The sequence below is a fragment of the Dysidea avara genome, chromosome 4 (assembly GCF_963678975.1).
Source record: "Dysidea avara chromosome 4, odDysAvar1.4, whole genome shotgun sequence".
NCBI lineage: Eukaryota > Metazoa > Porifera > Demospongiae > Dictyoceratida > Dysideidae > Dysidea > Dysidea avara.
Genome location: NC_089275.1, coordinates 2,164,615 through 2,177,490, shown reverse-complemented (window position 1 = coordinate 2,177,490; position 12,876 = coordinate 2,164,615). Strand labels below are relative to the sequence as shown.

The 12,876-nt window shown below is 37.3% G+C and overlaps 2 protein-coding genes across 2 annotated transcripts; both read right to left on the bottom strand.

Annotated features, from left to right (window-relative positions):
• Window positions 1-2,594: 2,594 nt before the first annotated feature.
• On the bottom strand, window positions 2,595-4,108 carry LOC136254344 (uncharacterized). Its single transcript, XM_066047023.1, has 3 exons — window positions 3,951-4,108; window positions 3,450-3,869; window positions 2,595-3,212 (listed from the first exon to the last, which is right to left on the bottom strand). Exons 1-3 carry the CDS (start codon window positions 3,975-3,977, stop codon window positions 2,766-2,768), a joined length of 894 nt encoding a protein of 297 aa, XP_065903095.1. The 5' UTR covers window positions 3,978-4,108; the 3' UTR covers window positions 2,595-2,765.
• Window positions 4,109-8,517: 4,409 nt separating this feature from the next.
• On the bottom strand, window positions 8,518-12,465 carry LOC136254342 (uncharacterized). Its single transcript, XM_066047021.1, has 3 exons — window positions 12,250-12,465; window positions 11,747-12,160; window positions 8,518-9,312 (listed from the first exon to the last, which is right to left on the bottom strand). Exons 1-3 carry the CDS (start codon window positions 12,406-12,408, stop codon window positions 8,758-8,760), a joined length of 1,128 nt encoding a protein of 375 aa, XP_065903093.1. The 5' UTR covers window positions 12,409-12,465; the 3' UTR covers window positions 8,518-8,757.
• Between the last annotated feature and the right edge of the window lie 411 nt (window positions 12,466-12,876).

Sequence of the window (12,876 nt, the reverse complement as noted above, 5' to 3'; positions counted from 1 at the left end):
CTTATGTGTCTGATGCCATTCTTTTGTTTGGTGCAGTATGTGAATTATGTTAGTGCAAAAAAGTAAACAAACATGTGTAAGGAAAATTAAAAACTTTAGATTTGAGTAGGGTTCACAGGAGGTCCTTGGGGAGGTCATCTATACCTGCAGCAATACTACACTAATTCAGCTCTATCTATCACTGAAGTAGGAATTAAATATCAGTCATATGTAGCTGCAGGTGTAGATGACCTCCCCTTGCTTCATTACCTCTGATCCATAGTTTTCTGTACTCAAATCTATAATTTTAATTTTCCTTACACTAGCTTGTTTACTATTTTGTAGCATCAAAGGAAACAATGGCATCAGACACGTTAGCTATTGCATGATTTAGCATGCTCCGTAATTATCAGTGACTGAAATGCAAAGTTGCCAATCTGCCTCTTTATCAGTTCCACCCATTATACAGCATTACAAATGCAGAACAGTATGAGAGGCACTGCTGTAATCAATCCAGTCACACGATGGAAAATAAACCACCGAAGCCATGCCACGAGTCACTGCCAATCAACACTTGTGCATTAGCATAGAAAGAAATGGAACACTAAGGTAGGTCCATGATGTGTGTATTATGGTTACTGTAGTTGGCGAAAAGGCATGTCTCAGGTTGACGTGACATTGAACAGTGAAGAAATCAAGCCCATAGCCTTATCCATAGTTGAGTTGTTTGGCTAAACGCATCAGTCAGTCAGTCAGTCAGTCAGTCAGTCAGTCAGTCAGTCAGTCAGTCAGTCAGTCAGTCAGTCAGTCAGTCAGTCAGTCAGTCAGTCAGGCAGGAAGGCAGTCAATTAGTAGAAAATTCAGTTAAATTTTTAAAGAAATGTGGAAGGGTTTGGGGTTGCTCTGAAGACATTTTTGCATGTGCTTAGTTATGCCTAACTAATACTGCCAAGTTATTATGAAGGAAGTGAGGGTGATTTTGGGTGATATTCTTTTGCAAAAAAGATCCCTACTATACATGCAGTACAACAATGACTAAAGATGAAAAAAGTAATGGTGGTTGTATTGTGTGCATTTTAGAGCAATGCAGAATGTTGCATCTTTTGTCACTAACTACTATGTACAAGTTGAACTGAGCCCTAAAAAAACAGCTAAAAGGAAAAGTGGATTTTTTCTCAAGAGAAATAGCATTTTAGCTAACTAGATGTGACAGCGGCAAAGGTATCAAGAGCAGACATGTACATGCAGCTTGGCTCCCTTACAAGTTTGGGAAAACATACTGCATACCTTTACGGCTTCCCATAGTAATGTGTTGGACAAATGAACATGTGAATCACTTTAGTGGGTCAAGCAGTACTACAAGTGATTTAAACAGCTTGTGTAATTTGCTCAACACCGACATTTATATGTACAACAGCTACAAGCATGCTGTCAAATATAATGCATTCCTTAGTTACCAGATGCATAGTTAATTGGGAGTCAATACAGTAAGACCATGATCAATCCAGACTTATGGTCAGACCCCAATATTTTATAAAACAGGTCAGATCCAGTTGACCCATTACAGATTGGCTGCATGTTGCTGTATCAGCCTTATTAATGTTGTACAATGGAATCTGAGTGATGGAAGTATTGGAATGATAATTGTGGATGCCTTCAAGTTTTTTCTGGAGAAATGTGGGACTATAGCAGCTAATACCAAGGTTTACCAAGGCTGTAACCCATGTAATATGGTAATGACAGCTGAAAAAGCCTTAGTAGATTGCTATTTATGAAAGGCTGGCTATATGCCACTGCATGGAACATGACAGCCTATTAGATGCTAGAAATAAAAAAAAATTGATATGTAAATGCAGCGAAGAATTAATTATATATAGAATCTAGGTTGTGAACCTTTTGAGTGAAATCATATTGTATACCATGCATATTATGTGGTTTGTTGGATTGGTAGACAGGTCCTCTTGTAATACAAACTATAGTTGTTGCAGTTTACTGTAACATTAGTCACTGCAGAATTACAAACGTCCAAACCTATAAGGTGATTATATCACAACCTCAAGCTCAGTATAATCAATGGCACTTACCACAATTAGTCAGCATAATGTTTTAACCCTGCTAAGGGGATTATTTTTGGTTGAGTTATTTACCCTGTATGTAAACTGTTATTTTTTGTTGTACTTTAAGTTTCATAATGTGTGAGATCACAACATAGTAAACATTTGTGACTTTCAAATATATTCATTTTGTCAGTAAAATTTTTTTAAAGAGTCTTTCATGAAAAAAACAACATCATGTCTGCTACTTCATTAGGGTAAAAAGAGTGCCAGCCGCTGAAAGTTGCATGCATAGATTTAATTAAGGTGCCACAGTCTTATAAAAGATGTGCATGTCATTGAATGAAGGCAACTTGCATTCCCACACTTAAAACCTCTGCTATGTATATCACAGTTCATGGTGTTATCTGATGTCCCATTTTGTGCCAGTGGATATTCATTTACATAGTGAAAGCTCATACATCCTAGCTAAGTAACTGGTCTTTTAATGAGGTAATAAATACACTTTCTGTAATAATGATTTAGCCACTTAAAAATGAGATGATTTTGGCTGTGTAATAATTGTATGAGCTATGACTTAAGTATATTAATGGTATGTAAAATATGCAATTAGAATTAGTGTAACTGGCAACAGTGTACAAGAACATGCACGCAGTACATAATTGTAATTACCACTTTTGAAGTGTATGCAGGATGTGTAGTGTAGTGGATTATTTCCATACAGTTTAGAAGCTAATTATCAATCTGTGTCATTATCAGAGCATGTTGAAGACTATCCAATGACCGGCTTAACTTCCTCTGCCTTTCAGTAATGGTTGCTAGGGAGTACTGAGATATCTTTCTACCCTCTCCACTCATGGACAACTTAGACTGTTGTATTTGCTGCTCATTCTGGGTGATGATCAGCTGCTGTTGAACATCGATGAGTTTGCTTTGTGTTTCAACCAATGTTTTGTGTAACTGCCTGTTTTCTTCCTGCAGTAGTTGGTACTTCTGTAACAAACTGGGTTTATCACCTGGGGACTTGGGCAATGTCAAATGGATTGATTCTGATTCTTGGCTGTTGTGGTAATAAAACGGAATAACTGGAGTAGACTGTTTTCTTCTGTCGTATTGTTCATAGCTTGTTTCAACCCCACTAGATGACGAAGAGGAATTGGATGTCCTCATTTTGCGTGACTGCAGGTAAAAAAAAAGAAAGTTAAACGCGAAAACTCCAGTTTAATGTGCATGGCCAGACTGCTTTTCCCTATCATTGGATAGGGAGCCAATGATAGGGAAAGTATAATTATTATGAGAATTAATAATTGTGAATAAATCATCTAGCTATATTATCTATATATCATGCAGGAGCGTATAAGGCACCCCGCCAGGTTTACCCCAGCTCGCTGGCATACACATACACTGCAGTGGTACCAATTTTTTCCCTGCTCCATTCCATCTCCTATCACACGCATTTTCTACTTCATCATCGCTGAAGTCTAGCTCTTGTGACAGTATGCAATAGAGGTCGTGGTTGGTAGGACTACTTTCCCCACTCTTCAACAGTTCACGAAGGAATAAAGGTATTCTACTCTCTTGTCTTCTTAGCTGGTTGAAAACGTCCAATACCTTCAGGCTTTTGTCGCTGTTGTCTCCGTTAAACCTTAACAGTTCTTGTGCCTGGTGTATCTCGATCACTCCGCTGCTGCACCATCCTAGTGCCACCGCGGGAAAGTCTATGTGCGCGGCAATGACGTCAAGGTATGGCAACAGCTCCTTGGCTTTGAACTTCGACTTTTCCGTCCATGGGCTGCTCGGCAAGCTGGTTGTACTGTGTTCTGATGTGATAGAGACCTACAATAGACGATAATTTTTTATGCACGCACTAGCTAGCCACGCCTCATATAGACTTTTTGTAGCTGCATTGTAACGCACCTCGCTCACTCTTTTTTGGAAAGCCATTTTAGCAGGTTCGTACAGGTACGGGAATCACGCCACCTGTGCAGTTATCCTGTTTACATTCAAGTGGCTGTTTATCAAGTATGTGTGAATCTATAATACTGTAGTACGTATCAATATTATTAACTCTTGGTAGTATGCATAGCCGTACACTATCCGCCTCATGTATGAATTATATTTATTTATTAATTGCTCTGTTGCTAAATACCCCACTGAATATGTGATTGATGGCAACTCCACAAATCAGTTTAAAAACCTGCTGGACAGACTAATGATTTTAAATCTATATGATTGTGTACACTATTAAATTGTCATCACTATTGTAAACAGGTTATGTTGCCGGATTTACATGTAGTGGAGCCAAAAATATACACAACACATGCACAGTACACCAACAAGGAATACACTTAATTAAAATACAAAATAAAAGATAGCGTTTGAAGACGAACTGTTCCATAAAATTGTTCCACGATAAAAGAAATTTCTTTTACCAGAATTAGCCAGTGGCAACCCTGGGAACAAAAGACGATTTGCATTAGCTAGTCCACGTCCATACTAACCTGTCACATCTTTAGATCATTAAAAAAACATTTAACAAATAGGAAGGTGACATTAGTAAAAAATTGTTAACAGATTTTTAAACTTGAACGGCTGTGTGATAACGTCGACGTTCAATTAAAGCAAAGATAATCTGTAAAGATGGTGGCAACTTCTTAATAAATTTAGAATTTACTCTTTCAATCATACTAGTAAACTCAGTAGTAGGACATCAGATAACATCGCAATAATATAAAATTGGTAGCACAAAAGTATAATATACAGTGAACAGTGTATTTCTGGTGATAATGACCCAAAATGAAACATTGAAGCAGTTAACTCTGGATCAAACTCTAGACACCACATTAGAAACATGCAAATTCCAAGATAGCATATAATAGGGTCAGTTGTAACTCCTAGAAAGAACAGAACTAACTTGTTTCAATAACATGCCTCCAACAGAAACATTAGGCATTTTATTTGCAATTCTCTGATGACGCCCTTTAAGCATTGAATAATACTCGGCAACTTTCAGTAGCTAGGAACTGCAAAGCCATACAGTGAGTCACATCATCCAAGTCAGATTTCAAGCATTCCTCCACTGCATTTAGGTCTGAATGAACACAGTGTATATGATTTGGATGTGCAGGCCTTTGCCTTTAACCAAATTTACATAACTATTGATACTCATGTGTGCACTATATTATGGAGTTTTCATTGAGGTATTAGATACTAACCTAACAGCATATAAAGCACATTTGAAAAGAGATCTGATTTAGTAGTTACTAGGGGCATATCCCCTTCCCATGCACCACTGAGTATGCAATGCACCATGTATGTAGTCATGCAAGGTGAAGATTTAAACAATTTTATAACTCAACCGTTCTGCTGGGATGCCATCTATGGCAGTTTACAAAGCAGAGTAATGATCTGATATTTTATAGGTTCTCCCTAACAGCTCTATAGAATTATCTTCTATAGTATGCATGCATCCTGATTTTTTTTGCTATGATTAACAAAGCACTCCAGGGGCATTTGGCTAATGTAGCTGCAATTAGCTATACTATTTGATGCACAGCTAGCTACAGCTTTGTATGTTACGCAATGTGTGTAGAAGCTGACATATAACACTCTCACCAGTATGTAAAATCTTGTAAAGTACATAAGGTAAGTCTTACTCAAAGATGTAGAGAATTAGCTCATAAAAATATTTTGTTTTTGGAGTATTGTTCACCAATATGGGACCTTCATCACCAGAGTCACATTGATCAAATTATGCCAACAGGAATCTGTCCATTTTTGTTGGGTCAGCAAGGTGTCAAAGGGACAATGTCATTGGTATGCTGAAGCAATTGCCAATTGAAAAGGCCTTAGGAGTTAGGACCATTACAAACAAAAATCCCAAGGTCTTGTTGGCGAAGCTTTGATGGCTATATTCTTGTGAAGCTGTGAATATTATTGTGAAGCTTTCATGACAATAATTAATGATGTAACTGAATGCCAAGGTAGATGTTTGCTCTGTGCCTGTTTGTGGGATTCCATTCATTTTGTCGGTGAACAAGCTTTTTATTGTGCTTACATGGTGGTTTGAAATTCTTTTATAATTAAACTATGCATTTACTAATGTTGAATGGCATCTGCCAATTACCTGCCCATTGTTTAAATGTAGTTTTAAAATCTTATTTTAGAATTTGATAGTCTTCTAGACAACACATGCGTTAAGCAGTCACCTGCAATAGATTTATTCATATATTCTGTGCATATTACAGTGTATATACGTTAGAAAAGCGTGGGGCCAAAAACAGAGCTCCGTGGCACTCTATAGATGAAAAAGAACCAAAAATCATTACTGCATTTTGTAGCCTTTATGCCATAAAAAAGCCCAACTCTTTTACAGCAATCTGACATGAGTAACTCCTTAGACTGATATGCCAATATCAGCTTATAATAATCATCTTGTAATAATCAATAGTTGCAATAATTGTAAGAATGCATTGCTCTAGCTAAAGCAAGTGTATAGGTGTTTTGTTATATTTGACTAAGAGTATGTGCATAATTATGTTTTCATCACTTTACAGATGATTGATGCTAATGATGCTGGTCTGTAGTGTTCGGATTAGATTTCTTACCAGTTTTCAAGATAGGAGTAACATATGCTGATTTCCATGGTGAAGGAACAACAGGAGTAACGTATGCTGATTTCCATGGTGAAGGAACAACACTTGAAGACAAGGATTGACAAAAATAACTAGTAAAACTGACCAGTGGAGACTGAGAGGCTAGTCATGCATGGCTCAATGTTGTGCCATGGATAGTATGATACAATTTGTGCTTATATTGAGGTGTACAGTCTATATGGTTTTTTTTCTTGAGTATAAGATGGAGTAATTTTTGCAGCAGTATATTTATTTTAAGAAATGTCCAAAAATTTCATCACGATCAGGAGATTGCGAGGATCTATACTTTTGCCAGTGATTTGAAAGCTGTATGTAGTTTGTGTAACATTAATGTCATTTATATAGAAGTGTTTAGAGACTGGAATTTCTGGAACACTTCATGATCTTCATCAGTGAAACAGATTTTTGGCATTTCAGCTATTTTACTAACTTTCCTTTTAGTTGATGTCTCCATGGAGTGAACTATTACCTGTTGAATCCTGTCATTGTGACTTATGTAGCTCAAAACGATTTCTTTCTATCAATGTTAGAAGTGGATTACAAGCTACCAACAAGATATGATATCTATAACGTTGGCATCACAAGTATTCATTATAATTCCAACCACAAGGTTGTTTGTAGCCCCATTGTACACTTACTCACACTTCCTTCTATATAGCCATTCATGGTATATTTTATTTGATGCCTCTATTTGCTTTGCAGGAATGTACTGTTCAATACTTTGTAAGACATTTTCATTGAAGTATATAGTTGCAGTTTTATTCTACTGTCCTTGAACTGTCCCAGTTCAAATTGAAGTATTCTTTTGGGATTGTATCATAGTTGCATCAGCTACATTGGTGTGTGTGAGTGCTATTGGAAAATATATGTGAGGGTTCAAATGGGTTCTATATTATTATACCATATATAGCAGGGTTTTTTCCAAGAGGAAATGTTTCATGGATTGCCACTATCCAAAATTTTGATGAGGGAAATTTTCACTTTTGGACTTATATGTGTCTATAATACATAGACAATGTCATTTTGATTGAGCTTGAGCTGCAGAATTTGAGGGGGAATTTTTCATGGATAGCTAGCAATTCATGAAAATTGTGAAGACTTTTTCCGTCAAAAGAATTCTGCTGCTAGAATATTTTCATCGACACAGAAATTTTGAAATGAAGAATTCTCTTAGATACCTTTTTAGTTTATGACATTAGCATCTTGACATATAGTAACAACGTAATCAACATGAATAGCATGTGACATGTTTCTGATCAGCAGTGATGTATTATGTTGCATGTGGTGTGTGGGAATGAGATGTCAAGAATTTACGGCTGCTTTATGGTCTGAAGATATGTTTCTTTAAATGTGGTAGTTATTATTCATTGATTTAAAAATGTAATCAGGCAACTTATTATTGTGGTACTAGTTTATATGACAGGTCTAAAGACTATACTATGATATATAGCAGTTACTTGTATACACACAAAGAGGACGAGGGGCACTGGTCTCCTCTCAGACCATAGTACAGTCAATGAAAAATCTGAGAATGATTTCATTAAATGTGAATTACTGTATCAATGATAAAAGGAACTGTGCTATACCATACATCATGTTCTGCCGAAGTATGCATGATATCATCGTCTGATCATGATGTGGAGACTACAAGTCAACATTATCTCACTAGGGGAATATTGTATGGAGTAGATCTTGGGGAAATCCTGAAGTTGTTGAGTGGATAGTGTTCCACCAACTAAACCCTTCTATCATATATAAAGCTCATCATTTAGGGTGATGGCAAACCATTAAGTCATTTATTTAAAAATTAGCATGCACATGTAGTGTAGTGATATCATAGCTTAATGCACGCTCTTTACAAACAAAATACTTAATGCATTATACTGCTGGTACAGTCTGTATATGGAAATGCATGACAATTATTCAGCTATTGTCAGTGTACGTACGTCAGTTGTTGTCAGTGTACGTACGTCAGTTGTCGTCAGTGTAAATGTACATAGTGTGTACACAGTACAAGTAATGTGTGTACAAGTATGCAGTATCACAGTAAAATACTATATACATTTTAGTTACTTGTAACTTCTCTTACGTAGTGGACTAGTTGGTTGTTGATGGAAGTCAGGTGGCAGTGGGTAGTCAGCGTCAGAAGAGTTATCAAACTGCATCATCATCATTGCATGTTGGACACTGTCCAATGACCGGCTCAGTTTTCTAATCCGTGTTTGATGATCTTCTGTGATAGTTGATGGTTGTACTAGTGTTGATCTCCTCCTACCCTGTCTGCTGATGGATGTTCTCAACTGTTTTATTTGCTGTTCGTTTTGTGCAACAATGAGCTCTTGTTGGATGCTGACAAGATTCTTCTGTGTCTCTATGAGCATCTCATAAAGTTGTTCAATTCTTTTGTGCAATTGTGAGTTTTCTTCTTGTAGTTGAATGTTCTCTTGTTGTAGAGTGAGTGGGTCTTGATAGGTAGGGAGCTTTAGAGGTGAAGTGCTATGCTGGTTATAGAAAACATCGAGATGATGTTGTGTGTTAGGGGAAGAATCTTTCCTTGAATTTTCAGCACTTGATTCAACACCACTTGATGATGATGTGGAAGTGCGTGATTTCATTCGTTTTGTCTATATATGGAAACATAACAAAGTAGAAGGATAAGTCAGTTTGATCATAGCATAAGTAGTAGTGAGTTGCGTACACCTGCTGATATATGAAGATTTACTCCTTAATTCAGTCTTTATCCATGACTGAATTAGGGATTAAATGTCTCTGCAGGTGTAGGCAACCTTGTGTTTCACTACGTTTTATAGCTATGATCCGTAATCAAACTGAAAATTCCTTGTATTTTCCTTATACTTGTTTGTTTACTTTTGTTCATAACATAATTATGACTAATTAACTGCATCAAAAGGAGGAATGATGCCAGGCATGCCATTAACTTAATTTTGCATCTGAACATGTACCGCAACTATCAATTATTTTATTACTGAGAAAAGCGAAGTGCCAATATGCTTCGTTTTCAGCTATGTTCAGCCAGTTGCACGGTGTTACAAACAAAGAACACTATGAAAAAAAAGGACCTCTGCAATCAATCCAGTCACAACCTAATATATCTTGGACAATTCCCATTTCAAACATAGGGAAGTCATCATGCTGTGCTACCACGAATTCACACCTTGCACTGTCATGCAACAAAGATAAATGGGACACAAAGGAGGACACAGATAAGTCCATGAAGCATGTGCACTGTAGAGTGCTAAGAACTGCTTATTGTATTGTCACGTAGCTCCAACCAGGCATGGCCATGGAGCAATTACACATGGAAATTAACTGATTACATTTACCTTACTTTCACTGATTATGATTGTAATTATGGTACTCAATTATTTTCCTAAAGTAATCAATCATGATTATATTGCATGCTTGTGTATATGTGTGAAACAAAAACTACTACGTGGAAGCGCTTTAACATGCCCATAGACTGCTTACAATATTAAAAATATTCAAGCACAAACAATGGTTACAGCCAGGGTATTAGAGTAGTATTTATCAACAATAACAATAACTATAAATGCGTAGTTGGTGAGGTGGGCAGATATTGTCAGCTGGCTGTGACCTTTTTATTTTTATTTTTGGTCTCACCTTACCAAACCAGACAATGTAGTGCCTCAGTTCATTTTGACCCCCCTTTCCACAAGTCTGGATCCGTCCCTGGTTACAACTATATCATCTCACATTTGGTGGTATGACAAGCAAACATATTAATTTGGTGTGATCATATGAATTATGATTACTTGAACAATGTAAACAGAAAATTAATAGTATCTTGTAAAAATACAGTATCCTATAGCTATTGTGGCATGTAATAGGATAATGGTAATGACCCGCCCACCTGCACTCCACTTTTGCTGAAAACCACTTGGCCGGTAACTAGGTGGCCTGTGGATTTAGGCATGGATTTTTCAAATCTTTGTTCCATTTCATTTTAGGTTTTCGCTTAGGTTCCTTGGCCCATGGTAAACACCTTGTACAGTGCCTCCGGTGCCTAACCATTAGCAGCAGATAAAAACAAAGCCAACTAATCACCAAACATTGGCCTTATCAGAAAAACTTTGTAATCACTTAAATATAGCTAGCTACATAGCTATACAACTATATTATGTTGACAACCAAGTTGCTGTCAGACCTTCAGTGCTATGAATTACGTGGCTTAATGTTCATTTTGGTGGCAATTATAGCTTTGTGTGATGAAAGCTAGTGCAACAGTACAACCAATGACAAGAATTGATTCCTATTGTATTCCTTCTTTACCTCCACTATCAAACCCTGGAATTCTCTACTCCAGCACGTGATTGACTCTAAGGACATTGATCAATTTAAGCAAAGACTACCTGGTCTAGCAACAATCATTAATCAATTAGCTTACTGTAATTTGTTTGTGATCTGCAGTGTTGGGAGTAATGCGTTACGTAACATAATATTATTACTTTCGTGGCAACTAAGTAATATAACGAAATACGCTATAAAAACGGGTAATATAACTCAAGTTACTTTACTTACAAATGTAACGCGTTACCTAAGTAATATAGTTACTGTAACGAGTCTAATATTACATAATAATTACTACAAGTAACGAAGTTACTAATCTTGTTAGTTATCCTCTGAGTAACGCCTAGCCACAACGAAGCCTACTGAATGAAACTTATTCATCAGCTTCCTACTTATAACCAAGATTTGCACATTGTCCAACAACACAATCATGTCACGTGATAAAGTGGTAGTTTCACATGTGACAGCTTAAGGCTGTGGACACAAAGTAATATAAAGTGTAATATTATTATAGTTTATGAGTAATATGTAACTGTAACTAAATAGTTCAATTGCAAGTAATATGTAATATGTAACTAGTTACTTTTACAAAGTAACTTGCCCAACACTGGTGATCTGTGCATCACACTCTTTCAGAGGTCTGCACAGTATAATGACAAGAACATGCAGCTCCAGCTGTGACAGCTGAGCTAGCTATATAGCTATAACTATTATTTCCATGTTACTTACCGCCGCTAATTTCGAGCTATTGCTGCATGCGTTGTAGACGTCGACGTCAGTGAAATCAATTTCATCAGACAACTTGCCATAAAGGTCTTGGTTGGTGGGACTGTTTTCTCCACTCTTCAAAAGCTCGCGGAGGAAGAATGGCACTCTATCCTCGTTCTTTTTTAACTGGTTATGTACTTCTAACACTTTCAAACACTTGTCACGTTCATCTCCATTAAATTTCAGCAGTTCTTGTGCTTGGTATATTTCGATCACTTCGCTACTGCACCATCCTAGCGCCACCGCGGGAAAATCAATATGTGCGGCAATGAGGTTCAGATGTGGCAGCAGATCTCTGGCTCTGAACTTCTTTGACCAAAATGACTGTGTTGCTGCACACAAACTGGTTGAACTGGTTTCAGACGTCAGAGAAACCTGCAACATTATAATATACCAGCTAGCTATATACACCCCCGTATTATAAGTTTCAGACTCTAGCTATTGGCGTATAGCTAGCTACTCACCTCGCTGAGTCGAGAAGTCTCGATCATGTTTATCACTCTAGTATATAGCCGTACGTTTATTTTGGCTTTTATGTATTCATGATCAGCCATCAAAACCACAATAAGGAAACACATTATTTTGGTTATTAGGCCACTACAATGAGATAACTTGTTTCTCATCAACCTCCCGCACCAAAATTTTCTTTTTCCCAATGCGCACTCATTATTGCACGAGACTGCAGCATGGCTTTTTGAGTGTTGTGGTAGTGGGTTTATCACGTAGAAAAGCCCCTCCCCTAATAAGACTGACCAGTCTACACGTGCTAACACCGCTGCTGCTGCTGCTGCTGCTGTACCGGGGTATGGTACATGACCCCCAGACTGGTGGAACTCTTGTAAAGAACTTGAAAGCTTTGTTACTGAAGGTGAAGTTTATGTGTACTCGGAGTTTTACCCCCAGTGTGCACCAGTGCTTGGTGTGTACCCTGCCAATAACTTAAAATAAAGGATTGTTATACTGGTTTTGTACAAATATGCTATGGCTTGTGCAATAATGAGATAACCCGCCCGCCCGCATGTGTTACTCTATGGGAAGTTGATGAGAAACAAGTTATCTCATTGTAGTGGCCTTAATGATGGAAATGTGAG

Bases quoted from the DNA above. Each gene is read 5' to 3' on its own strand.
- LOC136254342 (XM_066047021.1), bottom strand. From the start codon at position 12,408: ATGAGAAACAAGTTATCTCATTGTAGTGGCCTAATAACCAAAATAATG. The intron at 12,161-12,249 runs GTGAGTAGCTAG...ATAATGTTGCAG, and splicing joins AGACTTCTCGACTCAGCGAG to GTTTCTCTGACGTCTGAAAC. The intron at 9,313-11,746 runs GTAAGTAACATG...TTCCATATATAG, and splicing joins ATAGCTCGAAATTAGCGGCG to ACAAAACGAATGAAATCACG.
- LOC136254344 (XM_066047023.1), bottom strand. From the start codon at position 3,977: ATGGCTTTCCAAAAAAGAGTGAGCGAG. The intron at 3,870-3,950 runs GTGCGTTACAAT...CGTCTATTGTAG, and splicing joins TCCAAAAAAGAGTGAGCGAG to GTCTCTATCACATCAGAACA. The intron at 3,213-3,449 runs GTACCACTGCAG...TTTTACCTGCAG, and splicing joins ATGGAGCAGGGAAAAAATTG to TCACGCAAAATGAGGACATC.